We start from the raw sequence: 17,432 nt of genomic DNA, 5'->3' as shown, positions 1-17,432 counted from the left end.
CCGCGAATGTCAGGGAAAATTAATCATTAAACACGCTTGTTTTTAAACCATGTATACTATTTAAAAAGGTACACTCACCAGAGGTCCCTTCTCCGCCTGGCGGGTCCAGGAGGCAGCCTTGGGTGAGTTCGGGGGGTACTGGCTCCAGGTCCAGGGTGAGAAACAGTTCCTGGCTGTCGGGAGAACCGGTTTCTTCACTTGCTTGCTGTGAGCTATCTACAACCTCATCATCATCATCAATCTTCCTCGTCCCCAAAACCTGCTTCCGTGTTGCCTCCATCTTCATTGAAGGAGTCAAACAACACGGTTGGGGTAGTGGTGGCTGAACCCCCTAAAATGGCATGCAGCTCATCATAGAAGCAGCATGTTCGGGGCTCTGACCCAGAGCGGCTGTTTGCCTCTCTGGTTTTCTGGTAGGCTTGCCTCAGCTCCTTAAGTTTCATGCGGCACTGCTTCGGGTCCCTGTTATGGCCTCTGTCCTTCATGCCCTTGGAGATTTTGACAAATGTTTTGGCATTTCGAAAACTGGAACGGAGTTCTGATAGCACGGATTCCTCTCTCCATACAGTGATCAGATCCCGTACCTCCCGTTCGGTCCATGCTGGAGCTCTTTTGCGATTCTGGGACTCCATCATGGTCACCTCTGCTGATGAGCTCTGCGCTCACCTGCAGCTTGCCATGCTGGCCAAACAGGAAATGAAATTCAAAAGTCGCGGGCCTTTTCCTGTCTACCTGGCCAGTGCACCTGAGTTGAGAGTGCTGTCCAGAGCAGTCACAATGGAGCACTCTGGGATAGCTCCTGGAGGCCAATACCGTCTAATTGTGTCCACAGTACCCCAAATTCAACCCGGCTAGGCCGATTTCAGCGCTAATCCCCTTGTCGGGGGTGGAGTAAGGAAATAGATTTTAAGAGCCCTTTAAGTCGAAAAAAAGGGCTTTGTCATGTGGACGGGTGCAGGGTTAAATCGATTTAATGCTGCTAAATTCGACCTCAGCTCCTAGTGTAGACCAGGGCCTGGTGTGGATACGGTTATACAGGTATAAATCTGCATATACTGGTATCGTTACTCTCTCTCCCTCTTGCCTGTTAGATTGTTGGCTCTTTAAGAAGAGACTTTTGTTTTGCCTTTGTTCAGCACTGAGCACATTTTCAGTTCTAAACAAACTGTACCTTGTTGGTGCAATGCCAGTGGCTGTTGGGACAATGGTTCTAGTGGTTACCTTTGTGCTGCAGCTCCAGCTCTCCATCCTCAGCAGGAATTCAAAGTTAACACTAATGTCATTTATTTATTTTTGCTTTACCTGCACTGTTATTTATTTTGGGCGTAGTGCTCTACATGTGTATTTAGCAGGAAGAAAATTGCGCTGATTTCTATCTAAACCAAGAAATATTTGTTTGGCTAGTAAACCAGTAGGTTTAATCACCACTGAGCAATGCCCGTGGGGTAAAGCCCAAGGCCAAGTGAATTTCATTGCAGTTGCAAAGCTGATTCGTTATTCATCACGGTTACACCCATCCTGTGCAGGGAGTGCCAGGCTGGGAAAGGAGGGAAGATGCTGTGGGGTTGGAGGCAAGCCTGACACTAGGCGCAAAAGGGACCAAAATAAAGAGAAATTACAAACATTATCTGCATTTAGGTTTGGCCCATGTAGGCAGAAGCACAGTCTGAACACAGAACCACAAGTGGCAGTGGAAATTACTGGATAGGGCACTGGACTGGGCCTTTGAGACTTGGATTTTGTTCTTGGCTCTGCCTCTGACTTGCCATGTGACCTTGGGCAAGTCACTTCCTCTATGTCTTTGTGTCTGTACAACATCTAGCACAATGCGTCCCCGATCTCAGTTGAAGCCAGTAGCTGCTATTGTAGTAATACAGGACTGGGAGCCAGGAATGCTTGGTACTAATACCAGTTCTGACAACAATCTCAGTGCGAGATTTAAAGAGCTCAATCAGTTTAGTTGATCAAAAAGAATATGAAGAAGTGACTTGATCACAATGTGTAAGTCTCTTCCTGGGGAAGAATACTGGGTACTAAAAGGGGCTTTAATCGAGCAGAGGAAGGCATAACAAGAACCAGTGTCTTGTTAGAAGAAGAACAAGAAACTAAAACCAGACCAATTCCAGTTAGAAATAAGGCACGTATTTTTAACAGTAAGGATGATTAACCATTGGAACAAACACGCCAGGAAAATGGCAGATTCTCCATCTTTTGCAGTCTTCAGATCAAGCTGGAATGCCTTTCTGGAAGAGCTGCTTCAGTCAGACATAAGTCACTGGGCTCAATACAGGGGTGAAGGGGAAATACTCCGGCCTATCTTCTACAGGAGGTCAAACTAGATAATCTAATGGTTCCTTCTGGCCTTAAAATCCATTAATTTAAATTCCCTAATGATTAATTACCTAATTATGTAAAGCACTTTGCAGATATAAAATGCTGTATGTGTTGCTCTTGTTCTTTACCAGATCATCTAACCAGGATACTTTATAAAATAAATTTCCTATATTTAATGTAGGTAGAAATTTGGCATGACAATTTTGTGTTGTCGCCTTGGCAAATATCAGCTGCATCATGACTTGACAGTTATGTATTTTGTGGCATTTCTACTTGGAAAACTGGAATTTAAAACTTTTTATAAGTATTTTTATATAAACGTTATTGAATTGTTGGTCTTTAATTGGAGGGTTAGCACCTTCTCTGCACCTTCATATTACCTAAGTGTCCAATGACTTCATTGGAGGCTGGAATTTAATATACCATGTGTTAGGCACCTTAGAAATCCCTAAAATTGACCGACTAATTTCAGGATCATGATATTTCTGGGGCACTTGAATAAAATAAAAAGCTTGGAATCTTGATCTGTGGTCTTTCTGCATGTCAGAGGAACTGCAAATGTACTGATGCCTTTCTAGGTACCTCTTAGATGTTCTTACCAATGGGGAATGAAACCAGGCTGATTATAAAGAATTTGTACTTGTTCTCTGGGCAGCCTTGAACTGAACGATGACATTTTGGTCTTAACAGTTAAACTGATCTGGACAGAGGCCAGTTTCTGTGGGCTGAGTTGCTGCAATGACTAAGCAGTGTAGAAACCCTGAAGAGTGAAGTAGTTATTCTGAATTCTCATGAAAACAAACTGAAAATTCAGTTTTTGACAGTTGAAACATTTGAAGGGAATAGGTGCTTCCCACAGAGGGAGCCCAATAGTTCTGGTGAGAGCAATGCTTACTTGTATAGTGTATGTTCTTCCCTCCCCAACTCTGCCAGTGCACCTCAGTCCTGATCTGCAGCAGTCTGTTCCATCCCAGCCAGTCAGCAAGCAGCTCTGCCAACGTCCCTGTATTCTGAAATGCAGCTATCTACCCTTTAAATACCATTTCTGACTCTCTTCTGAGCACAGACTAGGGTGTGTTTTCTCATCTGGACAATATGTTGACAAGGGGCTGAGTTAAAACCACCAAACTCATTTAAACTTCCCCAGTCTCCACTGGTGAAAGATGAGTGCATTAACACAGGGTCACCCATTCCCTTCCCCTACCCCAAGCCTATTCTGTATTAGCCCACAGCTACAGAACCTGGCTCTTTAGCACAAATGCTAGAGACGCATGCTTTTAGCTGTGGTGGTCCCCAGTTCAATCTCCAGTTGTTGGCCAAGATGAGGTCTTCACAACAGGACTGTGAGAGGAGGGATGGTCAGGTAGTTAGGGCATTAACACAGGATCTAGGAGACCTCGGTTCAAGACCCTGTTCTGCCCTAGATTTTGTGTGACCTTGGATGAGCCACTTAATTTCTCTGTGCCTCAGTTCTCCCTCTATAAAATAAGGAGAATAGTTCTTGCCTACCTCAAGGGCTGAGGATAAATATATTGAGTGTGATGTGCACAGATACTACAGCAATGGGGGCCATCTAACCACCAAAAAAAAAAAAAAAAGAGCCTGACTCTCCATCTTGTTCCTTACTCTGGTGCAGAATGATACTAAATAAGCTGTAAAATGCTGCTAAATAAGAGTAGGAATATTTGGCACAAGTGTTAGTGACTGCACAATGTGCAAGGCATGTGGGTCTGATTCTCTACTGTTTTTAAAATTGTACCTCCCTTGTGCATTGTGACTGAACCACACCCAGCTCTGTTACTGATCACATGTCCAAACTAGCTGGATATCTACAGAACCTTATTTTCCAGTCCCACGAGCTGTGCATTTAAAACTTCATGGATGGCAGAGGATGACATTGCAGTGTTTTGATTCAACCAGTACCCGGCGGCTGTGAGCAGATGTCACACTCTATCAAATCAGATAATGGAAGATCTCGCTATCATAGCAGGCTGCATTCAAAGTTTGCTACAGTTCTAGCAGCAGAAACAAGGAGGAGATTTTTTTTTTTCCTAGGAAGCATGTATATCAAATATTGTTAAATCCCTCTACTCCACTAAGGAGCTGCATTCCCACTGACTTTCAATAGGACTTAGTCTAAGGCCTGGTCTGCACTTGGGGGGATCGATCTAAGTTACGCAACTTCACCTATGTGAATAACGTAGCTGAAGTTGAGGTACTTAGATCTACTTACTGTGGTGTCTTCACTGCAGTAAGTTGACGGCTGATGCTCTCCCATCTGCTTCACCTGCGCCTCTTGCCCTGGTGGAGTACCGGAGTCGATGGGAGAGCGTTTGGCGGTTGATTTGTCTAGACGTGATAAATTGACCCTCGCTGGATCGATTGCTGCCCGTTGATCCAGCGGGAAATGTAGACAAGCCATAAGTCACTTAAGAGTGACTCTGAAAAGGACTTAGGGGTCACAGGATAACATGAGTTCCCAGTGTGATACTGTAGCTAAGATGATGAACACAGTCCTTCAATGTATAAGAAGGAGACTACAAAGTGGGAGTAGGGAGATGGTATTGTCACAATTCAGGGCAACTGCATATGTATTCCCCCTCTGTGATCCAGCAAGAGCACCCACTTTAGGCTTATAGCTCCCTATCCATTGGCTCTGTTGGGTGAAGACACGTCTCTCTCTCCCTTCTGACCAGGTTATTTCCACGCTGCATAGTCCCTTGACCATCCTGTGATATCCCCATCAAAAGACAGGCTGCCTAAGCAGGCTTCTTTTGCCTTCTCTTCAGCGATGGTCAACAGTGTAGTTACTACAGTTAAGCTACCACACCGCTCCTCCTAAGCAAGCACATTTTATTCTTAAGGTAAAAGCAATACAGAGAAAACATATTAAAAACAATAAAAGAACTTATATACCTGCTGATAAGCTTACCAGAGATCATCCCAACTGTAACAGCGACTCTAGATGGAACAGTCCTTCAGCCTCCACTCGGGTGTTTTCCTGGGATTTCAAGTTCATCACACCCTTTGCTCTGAACAAGAACTCCCAAGAGACTCACTTATTTATCCAGTTTGGGTTTTTGAAAAGACTAATTGGTAATCAGCCAAATAATGGGTGTCTGCTCAAAATGCAGCTTAAAAAAGTCTGATTCGAGAGGGGTCATTTGCATTCCCTTCACCCCCATGTATTTCCTAGGAAATCCACTGCACACACATTGTCCCAAAAAGTCCTTTGAAATTCTTATCTCCCAGAAATTGCATTAATCCTGCCTTCCTCCTATAGAAGTTGTGCACTATGGTGGAATTGCATAGAAACATTTACATTTTCAGTACAATGGACTCCAAAGGTATTAAAACTTAATTCCTTAAAGTTTAGTTTAGTTCAGTAAGGTTTAATTTAATTCCATAAGGTTTGTCCATGATATTGTATATGTCTTGTGTCACATGTGTTACTTCTGGATATAGCATCAGTGAGACCATTACTGGATACCATGTCCTGTTCTTGTGTCCATACTTCAAAAAGGAGGTTGGAAAAATTGGAAAGGGTTCAGAAAAAAGCTACAAGAATGATTCAAAGTCTGGAAAACATGCTTTATATTAAGACTAAAGGAGTTAAAAATATTTTGTTTATCTAAGAGATGGTTTAGATGTGACTATACTATGGTCTACATACAAGTATCTATCTACATGGAAGAGATTTCTAATAGTAGACAGTTCTTTCATCTAGGAGAAAAAAGCATAATGAGATCCAATGTTTGGAAGTTGATTCTACATCCATTCAGAGAACTGCCATCAAGTTGAGTGTAATGCCTCATGAGCTCAGCCAATTAATTAAAATTTCATTTCTGGTTCACATTCACAGGGCATTTGGGCAATAATTCATCAAGATACTTAAGAACACGGCTAACTTTGAGTATGTGAGTAGTCCTGCTGAAGTCAGGTAAATTAGACACATGCTTAAAGTTAGGCAGTTGCAAAAGTACTTTGCTGAACTGAGGCTTCAGACAACTACATGACCTTTTTGCCCATTAACTGTAAGGACTGAATGGAATCTTAGTGCCCCATCACTTGACTTGCAAAGTTTTGGGGTTTAATTACTGCACAGTTGTTTGGGCATGAGCAGTAACAAATAGCCTGGGCACTTTGCCAGACCTCTGCAAAGAACATGAGACCTTCTCATTTTCATAGCCTTTGCATCCTGCAGCACCAGTGTGAGTAGCGCAGGGTACAGCAAAATTGGCAATGCAAACATTTTTATCAGTTGATTAGTGTCCGTGCTTACACGGGGCTATTATACAAATTAATTCTTCTCTCAGAATGGGTTTGTCTGCACTAGAATTGAAACCGTGTTTTACAAGAACTTCTAAACACACACTAAAGAACCTAGCTCACCAGGCACTGCCCACACAATTCTTTCCCTGGGGAGATGAGCTAGAGAATGAGCCACATGTACCACATATTGCGTTTTTGGAAGGTGTTTGGATAACATGGTGATCAGGGTGACCTTAGAACCTATAGCTGTTTTCACCATCAGTTTGCATACATCTGTCTCTCCTCTGTGCAGATCTGGCAGTTTGGGGAGTGGGTGGACGTTGTAGTGGACGATCTTCTCCCGACGAAGGATGGGAAGCTGGCTTTTGTACACTCGGCACAAGGCAATGAGTTCTGGAGTGCCCTACTCGAGAAGGCTTATGCCAAGTAAGTGCCAGCGTCTGGGCTTGCCCATCTCTGCTTTGGAAATGGCCATGATGTACTAAGCACTTGGCTGGTGGATATTTCCTAACTAATGTGGCCCAGAGTGTGTGACAGCAATAGGAAAATTCTAACTATCTGCCTTCTTCGTTCTCACTCAGGGTGAATGGCTGCTATGAAGCTCTGTCTGGAGGAAGCACCTCGGAGGGCTTTGAAGACTTCACTGGAGGGGTCACCGAATGGTATGAGCTTCGGAAACCCCCCAGTGACCTTTACCAAATTATTCTGAAAGCTCTGGAAAGGGGATCTCTGCTTGGCTGCTCCATTGACGTGAGTTCTTGTTTTGTAGGGTATCCTGCACTTTTTTCTTATTGGTGGTGGTGATGATGGGTGAGTGGGTCTTGGACCATTTTAATAGGCTGGGGATTTGAGGCTGCTCATTCCCAAAACAAGGCAGTGGCTCAATGATCCCTTTGCTCCTGGGCATCTAGCCGGGCATGTTGGGTTCCTTTGTCAACCATTCAGTGCACAAACACAGGCGCGCACGCACACACACGCAAACTCCTCTTGGTGTCTGCTGGACTCTTCAACCGTCTACTCAGCCAGGCAAGCCACATCACTTTTAAGGGCTTTTCTTCACTGCAGTGTTAGTTTGAGGTATAGCTCAATTTTTGCCACAACCCGGTTCCCATCCACATACATTTCTATGTCGAGTTGAAAGTAGTGCTTTACGCTTGGTCTAATTTGCTTGTCGGGGTGTATAGGTTGAAGCTTGAGTGTTGCTGTCACTCAAACTAGCAATGCAGTAGGGATACAGCAGCTTGAGTTATAATAAACCAGATGCCAATCCAATATCACTTTGCTAATCCAGTCCCTCTTTGTAGTTCAAGTGTTGTTTTGCAGCATGGTTGCTCTCACTTGAGCTAGATTAGCTCAACTTGAGTGTACTCACCCAAGCTAACTGCTGCAGTGAAAATAAACCTTCAGGCTCACATTGTGGCCCCCATCCTAGGCAGGCTCTCAAGCCCAAATTCATTAACAAAAACAGAGCTTTGTTCCAAAATGGCTGTTAAGCTTTGGAAACAAATGGAGCACTCATCATGGCTGCTGAGTTATGTGCATCTCCTATCAATATTTACAGCAAATCCCCAAGTCCCACATTAGAAGAAATGTTTTAGAATAGCAACAAAGCCTTCTGGTGTCCAGTGATTCACTGACCATCAGGAGGTTAAAGTCACTTAACCTTTCGCTTCATATACTGCTTGCAGTGTGCACATACACACCCTGCCATACATTGCAAAGCCCGTCTTTTCTCAAGGCTGAGATTCATGCATTGAGGGTTGGGACCATGGCTCCTCCCATCTCCATTTTGTTTTTTTGAAAATTGTTGTATTCCGTTTTGTTTAGTGTTTAGCTTGTATGGCAAAGATGTCTAGAGCCCTGGGTAGGCTTGCTTTTACATTCTGTACCAATCCAAATAAATGTGTTGATAGGGAAAAAAACCCAGAAAACGACCCTATAATCATGTAAAGCTACGCTGCTGTCTTTTTTCTATGCTTATCTGTCCTTTTTCCCTAACAGTGTGAAGTGGTGATGGTTGCATATATACTGTAGGAAACTGCACTTAATCTAGATGTGCTTCAGAAAGTAACTCCACTGGAATTCCCTCAGGTGACTTACTGGAGCTCACGAATGTGTGCACCAGTCTCAGGTTCGCCTGTCTACCAGCTCTTCTAACAGCAAGGTTCACTTCTTCCTTAGCTCAGATACACATACAAAGTGCACAGAGTTCTTAATCATTGGCTGTTAGTTTGCTGTTTCCATACCAACTGTACATGATGGGCAGCCAGAGGTCCTTTTCCCAGTGGAGTTATTGCCTGTATACCATGGGCCTGTTCAGTAACATGGCAGTCTCTGCTATCTGTGATAGTAACATGATGACAGTGGGTTCTACGAATTTGATGACAACAGGATGAGCTCCAGCACTATTGCTGAAATAACCTATTTTGTTAATCTAGAATTCTCAATTCAGACAAAAGGCTGAGATGAAGCTTTTTTTTCTTGACCGGTGCTGTGTATGGGAATTAAATAGCAGGAAACACCTTCTACATGAGAGGAAAGTGATCAGGAACAGTCAGCATGGATTCACCAAGGGAAGGTCATGCCTGACTAATCTAATCGCCTTCTATGATGAGATTATTGGTTCTGTGGATGAAGGGAAAGCAGTGGATGTATTGTTTCTTGACTTTAGCAAAGCTTTTGACACGGTCTCCCACAGTATTCTTGTCAGCAAGTTAAAGAAGTACGGGCTGGATGAATGCACTATAAGGTGGGTAGAAAGTTGGCTAGATTGTCGGGCTCAGTGGGTAGTGATCAATGGCTCCATGTCTAGCTGGCAGCCGGTGTCAAGTGGAGTGCCCCAGGGGTCGGTCCTGGGGCCGGTTTTGCTCAATATCTTCATAAATGATCTGGAGGATGGTGTGGATTGCACTCTCAGCAAATTTGTGGATGATGCTAAACTGGGAGGAGTGGTTGATACGCCGGAGGGCAGGGATAGGATACAGAGGGACCTAGACAAATTGGAGGATTGGGCCAAAAGAAATCTGATGAGGTTCAGTAAGGACAAGTGCAGGGTCCTGCACTTAGGATGGAAGAACCCAATGCACAGCTACAGACTAGGGACCGAATGGCTCGGCAGCAGTTCTGCGGAAAAGGACCTAGGGGTGACAGTGGACGAGAAGCTGGATATGAGTCAGCAGTGTGCCCTTGTTGCCAAGAAGGCCCATGGCGTTTTGGGATGTATAAGTAGGGGCATAGCGAGCAGATCAAGGGACGTGATTGTTCCCCTCTATTCGACATTGGTGAGGCCTCATCTGGAGTACTGTGTCCAGTTTTGGGCCCCGCACTACAAGAAGGATATGGATAAATTGGAGAGAGTCCAGCGAAGGGCAGCAAAAATGATTGGGGTCTGGAACACATGACTTATGAGGAGAGGCTGAGGGAACTGGGATTGTTTAGTCTGCAGAAGAGAAGAATGAGAGGGGATTTGATAGCTGCTTTCAACTACCTGAGAGGTGGTTCCAGAGAGGATGGTTCTAGACTATTCTCAGTGGTAGAAGAGGACAGGACAAGGAGTAATGGTCGCAAGTTGCAGTGGGGGAGGTTTAGGTTGGATATTAGGAAAAACTTCTTCACTAGGAGGGTGGTGAAACACTGGAATGCATTACCTAGGGAGGTGGTAGAATCTCCTTCCTTAGAAGTTTTTAAGGTCAGGCTTGACAAAGCCCTGGCTGGGATGATTTAATTGGGGATTGGTCCTGCTTTGAGCAGGGGGTTGGACTAGATGACCTCCTGAGGTCCCTTCCAACCCTGATATTCTATGATTCTATGATTCTTTTTGCTCACAGTACCAAGAGCACTCATTAGACTGCACTCCTAACCCAAAAACCTCCCCCGAGGGTCAGCCACCGTGTTTTCAGCTGCTCCGTTAGACTGTCTTCCTCTCTTTCTTTCTTGTCTGTTGCACCTTCTCCCCCACACACATCCTTACCCAAACGGCAAGACTACCCTACAAAATTAAGGTTTCAGAGGAGCAGCCGTGTTAGTCTGTATTTGCAAAAAGAACAGGAGGACTTGTGGCACCTTAGAGACTAACCAATTTATATGAGCATAAGCTTTCGTGAGCTACAGCTCACTTCATTCACTGAATGCATCCGATGAAGTGAGCTGTAGCTCACGAAAGCTTATGCTCAAATAAATTGGTTAGTCTCTAAGGTGCCACAAGTACTTCTTTTCTTTCTACAAAATTAAGTTGATCTCCATTACAACAGCGTACAGCCACCGCAGTAGTTAAATAGCTTTTGCATATGCACATTATCTTCTGTGTGTCGGCGGTGTGCATTTTCACCAGGAGTGCTTGCACTGATTTAACTGTCCGTTTGGGGCATTGTGGATCTGCTTCTGAAATGCAGGAACAGTCGGCGTAAGCAACACAGTGTCTACACTGACACTCTGTCAACCTAACTATAATGAATTAAGTGCTACACCTCTCACGGACGTGCAGTTATTAAGTCGGTGTAGTGGGTGAGTAACATCGGTGGGACATGCGTTTTAGTGTAGATGCTTGGAGTTAGGTCAATGTAAGCTGCCTTACATCAATCTAACTCTGTAGTGTAGACCAAAGCTAAGATGGGGCTTATGTTTACAGTTGTTAATTGAAGGATGAGTTCAGTCTCAATCCCATAACAATGCTTCACCCAGCTCATAACACTATAAAGTTTCAAGAGTATCTGCATTCATTTTAAAAGATTTTATAAATGACTTAGAAAAGACTAGAAGAATGTTTCTCAATCAGTGGGTCATGACCCCCAAGGGTGTCATGAAAGTCAATCCAGGGGCATTGTACAGTGTTGAATATTTTATTACAATCTAAAGAAAAGAAAATCTTGCTTTCTCATTCTCTGCACACTCTTAACATTCAAGGTCAGTTATTCTGTCAACCTCTGAAAACACACCCAAACCAACTATAGGGGCTTATAATTAATAATTTTTTTACTCTTTTTTAGTAAATATGGGGGGGGGGGCGGGGGTTGGAAAATTTTTTGACTTTGAATGAAGGGTCACCAACCTAAAAAAGTTGAGAAACACTGCACTACAGCAACAGGGAGAGAGCAAGGCTGCACATCCAAAAAAACCATGCTGTTGCTTAGTTACCACAGTGATGGTGGCATTGTAAAAACCTGAACAAAATAAAACAGTGGCATGGTGGCTCATTTGTACGTGTTCAGCTGTGGTCCTCGCATGAACTGGGGTTTACTGTGTGTGTAGAAGCTAAGTATGAGTTAATATGTCTTTTCTTTTAGGGACAGAGGTGAAGCCAATATCAACTTTAACATGTATTCTTGTGTGCTTTTTAAATGTAGATTACCAGTGCTTTTGACATGGAGGCTGTAACATTTAAAAAGCTGGTGAAGGGTCATGCCTATTCGGTAACAGGAGCCAAACAGGTACAGTCTTCACTCCCTTGAAGAGTTTGAAGAGAGGGAATGTTGTGCAGTAGTTAGAACAGGGAATCAGGTCTTCTGGGTTCTATTCCCAATTCTGTCGCTGTGTGACCTTGCAAAAGTCACTTCACTTGAGCCTGCCCAACTATATAGTAGGAACAATAATATCTTAGACACTCATGTCCTGGGATTTAAATCATGAATGTTTGAGAGTCTCAGATATAAAGCAGTCTGAAAAGACAAAATATGTTGTGTGTTGTCTGGAGGGATTTTCAAGACCTTCAGAAAGAATCATAACTGCAGTGTTTATCGTGGGGTTGTAGGGCTAGGTAGTAAGTCAAACAGAAGAGGAGTGGGTGCAGTACACTGGCAGATCCATGTTTCATTGCCTACCCCATTGCCCACCCCATCCCAAGTGGTTCTGCTGTAGCAGGTCTTTGTGACACAACCACCTCGCATGTATCTTGTTACAAGTTTGTGACTTTGCAGAAAATAAGTGGAGTTCATTTTTTTTTTTTTCCTGTCTGATGTAATTGGGTGACCATCAACTATTGCTTAAATCCCATGAGACAGAGCAGGATTGGCACATTAACACACTTTCTCCAGTTTTGTTTTACCCATGCCCTCTGCAGCAATTAGATGCCCTGGTAGTTTTAAGGGAATGTGTCAGGTTAAAAATAATAAATCTGCAATAAAAACCTATACCCTTGAACCAGCAACTCACTTTTTTTAAACTACCACTTTAAAGTCTCTGCATGATTTAGTATTTTGTATTTGAGCCTTAAAAATAAGGCAACCTTTTTTGTTTGTTTGTTCATTTGTAATATTGGGTTGTCACTTGTGACAGATTTCACACAATGTACAAATCATAGATTCATAGATATTAAGGTCAGACCATTATGATAATCTAGTCTGACCTGCACGACGCAGGCCACAGAATCTCACCCACCCACTCCTGCGATAAACCTCTCACCTATGTCTGAGCTATTGAAGTCCTCAAATCGTGGTTTAAAGACTGCAAGGAGCAGAGAATCCATGTGTTTCTATGTGTTACTTAATAACACTTTTGGATTACTAAAGTCGAAAGAATTTTAAAATCTCATATACTTCTTGATGCCTATATGTGATTCACCAAGACTGTGAAACTAGACTGGTCAGTTTTAAAGCACAATGCTACCTGCTATGTATGGCTTCTAAACATCTGCAGAGAAATATCTATATCTGAGGATACCTGAAAATGCCCCTTTAAAACACTGTCTGCAATAGAATCAGAACCTTATTAGCTATAATGATGTTTAAATATGACTGTAGCTAGTAAGGTCCTGATACCATTGTGGCTAGGGCCTTAATTAATGGAGCACAGTGGCATGTATGCACACAGTTTTTGGTCATAAGAAATAATTTTCTCACTATCTGATCTATTTTAGGTTTTTTCCTATAGCATTCATCCCAATAGTATCCAAATTCTGCACAACAGTTTCTGCAGAGTGAAAAAGTTGTTTTCATTTAAAGCTAATCACAGTTTTTCTTCCTCAGAGCACTCTCGTGTTAAAAGCTAGTTATGTTTTTCTCCTCTCTATCGTAGTCTTTTGCATGACAATTCTTTGTGCACCTGGCTGTAAGGCATAAATACTACAGAAAGCGAGTGTTATTGTATCTCTAACTGGATATCTGTGGTGATTACAGATTAACTTCCGAGGACAGAATGTTAATCTAATTCGAATGCGAAACCCATGGGGAGAGGTGGAATGGACTGGAGCCTGGAGTGATAAGTAAGGATCAATTCCTTTTTATACAGATTTTGAAGATCATAAGGGCTGGAACTAGGGGTGCTGCGGATGCTGCCAAAGCCCCTGGTTTGAACTGGTTTCCATCATATACAGGGTTTACAGTTTGGTTCAATGGCTCTCAGCACCCCCACTACACAAATTGTTCCAGCGCCCATGCTGAAGATTGGAGGGGGAAAATAATAAATAAAATTTACTCTTGGTGGAAGGTGTCAGCTCGACAGGTCTAGACACTGAACTTCCACAGCATAGGTTAGGTACCAGTCAATCTTCCCACACACAACCCTTGCTAGCATATCTCCACTCTGACTTAAAAGGAAGATCTGAAGTTGAGGGTAGTTCAGTCCTTGTACACTGCTGCAACTGGCAAAAAGGGAACCAAATAGTGCCAACTAGGATAATAATAAATGAGATGTAGATATCTTCCCACTAGGAATTGGACTGCAGATGTATCAATTCACTTCCTATAGGCTCTCATTGCTTAGATATCAAGGTGATAAGGACCTTGGATAAATGGCAAATAACTGTCAGAAAGGAACTGCTTCTAGTCATTACCAATCTGTATCAGAACTAGTGACCTAGAGGTAAAAGGCTCTATCTATTGCAAATTTGTTCAGTCCCCAGCATGTACATTTAACAAATAAATTAAAAATCCCAAGACAAAGCATTCCACTGCACACACAATTCTTCCCCTATGGAGAGGATGAGAGACAGAATGAACCGTGTGTGACAGATGTTAGTCAGATATTATGGTGATGAGGATGATATATGAACCTATTACATACACCACACATAATATTAATGATCAATGAGTTCTGAGTTTTCCAGTGATACGTTACATGTCACCCTTTGGGTGAATATCCTAACAATGTGTCACCTGGCAGTGGGGTACTCTTAGGGTCACACCTGTATAAAACAGAATTATTTTGGTTGGATCCTACACCCAATTTGTGGAATTGGAAATAAACTGCTGAGCAACAGCACAGGAACTGCTTGGAATACAGACCACATGTGTCTACAGCCAGTAATGATAATATTTTTCTTACTAATGAGCAGTGTGGGATGATAATGTTGCCCACAATGGGCCAAATTCAGCACTGTTGTAACTGGCATAGCTCCAACAGGTCAGTGGAGTTGCACCTCCTTCTTCCAGAATTTAATTTACTGTGAGTTGTTCAAGCTGTAGGACTCACGGCATGTATGAACTGCTTCACCCCCGCAGCTCTTCTGAGTGGAACGTGGTGGACCCATCTGTGGGACAGCAGCTAAGGATTAAAATGGAAGATGGGGAATTCTGGTAAGTGGAAAGCACAGTTTGCACTAACCCTTATTTTACTCTTGTGTGACCAAGTTAAAAGGGGTTTTAAATATGCACAAATAAGCTGAGATTCTGTGTTTTTTTAAATTTGTCTTAAGTGGTATTTTTACCAGTGAAAACCCATGCTACATGAAGCAAATGTTTGAAAATGTTTTTGCTGCAAATGGATCTCAGTGCTGTCTGGAATCAGTTTTGTGCTTTTCTGGAGAGTGGCACTCAGCTAACCATGAAGTCAGTTTGGAAAAACACCAAAACAGATTGGTCTTTGCAGCTGAAAATAATATTCCCACCCACCTGCTCCCCTACCAAAAAGAAAAAAGAAAAAAAAATCCACCGTGAACTCAATTGGGCTGATCTTCAGCTGGCATAAATCAGGGAAATTCAACTGAAGATAATGAAGTTAGACTGATTTATACCATCTGAGGATCTGGCCCTCGAAATTTCTTTTATATATTGTTTAGATGTTATAGAGTATTATTATTTTTTACTTGTATTCCCATAAAGCCTAGGAGCCCTACTCATGGACCAGGACTCCATTGTACTAGGTACTGTACAAACAACAAAAAGATGGCCCCTACCTGTGAGAGCTTAGAATCTCAACATAGGACAAGAGACAACGGATGGATATAACAGATCAAAGTGTGGGTGGGAAGGTACAAGGAAACAATGAGTAGTGCTGTTGGTTTTCACCAATCATTATAAAAAGATTTTGAAAAGGCTTGGACTCCTTTGCTGTGGGATTTTGAATAAGAAGTAAATCCAAAATATAAGATCTTGGATTCACTATAGCCGGGAATTATTACCATACAAGCGAGGAATAAAAGGCATGAATTGGTGAAGGATCAGGGTAGAACAAAAAGATCTCTATTCTTTGTGAGGCTGTCGAAAGCTTTGATATCTACATAAAACATGATCATCAAATGCATCATGGGTCTTGAGGATAGAGCTGATTAGGAATTTTTCAGTGAAACGTTTGTTCACCAAAAAATGCAGATTTGTTGAAACCGAAGCTGTTTGTGAAACAGGGCAATTTATACAAATTTCCTGACTCAAAATATGTTAAGGAAAAAGTTTTGAAATTGTGAAAATGAAACATTTCAACATTGTCAAAAGAAAAATCTACTTTTCTGGTCTGAGATGATTTTATTTAGAAATCTAAGCTAACTAGAACTTTAAAAAATCTAAATCAAAATGTTTTGGAATTACCAAAAAGAAATATTTTGTTTGACCTGAGCTGAATTTTTTTGTTTGTTTGTTTTTCAGTTTGTGAAAATATGATTGAATTTTATCCTGATTTGGGACGAAAAACATTTTGCGCCCTCAAAAATTTACATGGGATAGGAAAACCGCTTCACACCCAGCTCAACTTGAGAGAAACTTTTGCGGTAGTTTCTCTGACTGACACCTGTGTGAGCTCACTGGATTTCTTTCTTCTTAGGATGTCCTTCCAAGATTTTTTGAGAGAGTTCACACGGCTGGAGATCTGTAACCTTACTCCAGATGCACTGAAAGCACGCAAGTTCCGCAAGTGGAACTCAACACTCTATGATGGCACCTGGAGACGGGGGAGCACAGCTGGAGGCTGCAGGAATTTTCCCGGTAAGGTATATGGTCCAGTGTGCTACTTGTAGTGCTAACCCACCCAGAACACCTGATTTTACCAAACTAGCCTGATGCTGGCTGTTAAAACAGTTCTACACTGAGACATAACAATTTCACTGCTCCCTGAGGAAATGTTTGTAGTTTACTGAGAATACCCGCTGCAGAGACCCATGTTAACGAGGAAAGCTCATTTTTAGATGTATATTTGCTGAACTACACTTTTGCGATCAATTTAAACTATGAATGAGTGAAAACTTTGATTACCATGAATAGTGGTCTATCCATTTCCAGTGACTGTTTTGTACTGGGGTGGTCAGGTTTTCATCGCATTCAGGGACTAATAGACTCTTGGCTCAAAGGGTAAATCTACAGTGTGTGTGACTGCAGCTTGTGTAAATAAACCCAACCTAGCTTGGGTACCAATGGTACTGAAGCCATGGCATCCTGGGCCTCAACTTAGGGTGTACAAACTCACCCAGAACCCTAGGCTATTACTTGGGCAGCTAGCCCATACTGCCATGGCTTTATTGCTAACAGTGCCCAAGCTAGATATGTTAAAGCTATCTTAAGTATGTCTACATGATGATCCACAGTCACGCCCCGTGATTGCAGTGCAGACATACCCTATACCTTAAAACAACCAGGAATATGTAAGGATAGCTTGTTGTTTAATTTATTCCTTTCTCTTCCTGCCCT

At 42.5% G+C, this 17,432-nt stretch overlaps 1 protein-coding gene across 6 annotated transcripts in view; it reads left to right on the top strand.

The window, feature by feature from the left end:
- CAPN1 (calpain 1) overlaps window positions 1-17,432 on the top strand; it is a 59,096-nt gene that overhangs the window by 30,648 nt on the left and 11,016 nt on the right. For all 6 annotated transcript variants that reach the window (XM_048856941.2, XM_048856940.2, XM_075130422.1 and 3 more), the window contains exons 5-10: window positions 6,899-7,032; window positions 7,188-7,356; window positions 11,949-12,032; window positions 13,716-13,801; window positions 15,039-15,113; window positions 16,573-16,733. In XM_048856941.2, the coding sequence (XP_048712898.1) occupies window positions 6,899-7,032; window positions 7,188-7,356; window positions 11,949-12,032; window positions 13,716-13,801; window positions 15,039-15,113; window positions 16,573-16,733 (709 nt within the window). The remainder of the gene's footprint in view (window positions 1-6,898; window positions 7,033-7,187; window positions 7,357-11,948; window positions 12,033-13,715; window positions 13,802-15,038; window positions 15,114-16,572; window positions 16,734-17,432) is intronic.

The sequence above is a fragment of the Caretta caretta genome, chromosome 7 (genome assembly GCF_965140235.1).
Source record: "Caretta caretta isolate rCarCar2 chromosome 7, rCarCar1.hap1, whole genome shotgun sequence".
In the NCBI taxonomy this organism is placed as follows: domain Eukaryota; kingdom Metazoa; phylum Chordata; order Testudines; family Cheloniidae; genus Caretta; species Caretta caretta.
Note: the sequence above shows the minus strand (reverse complement) of the source record. Positions and strands in the feature narration are given on the sequence as shown.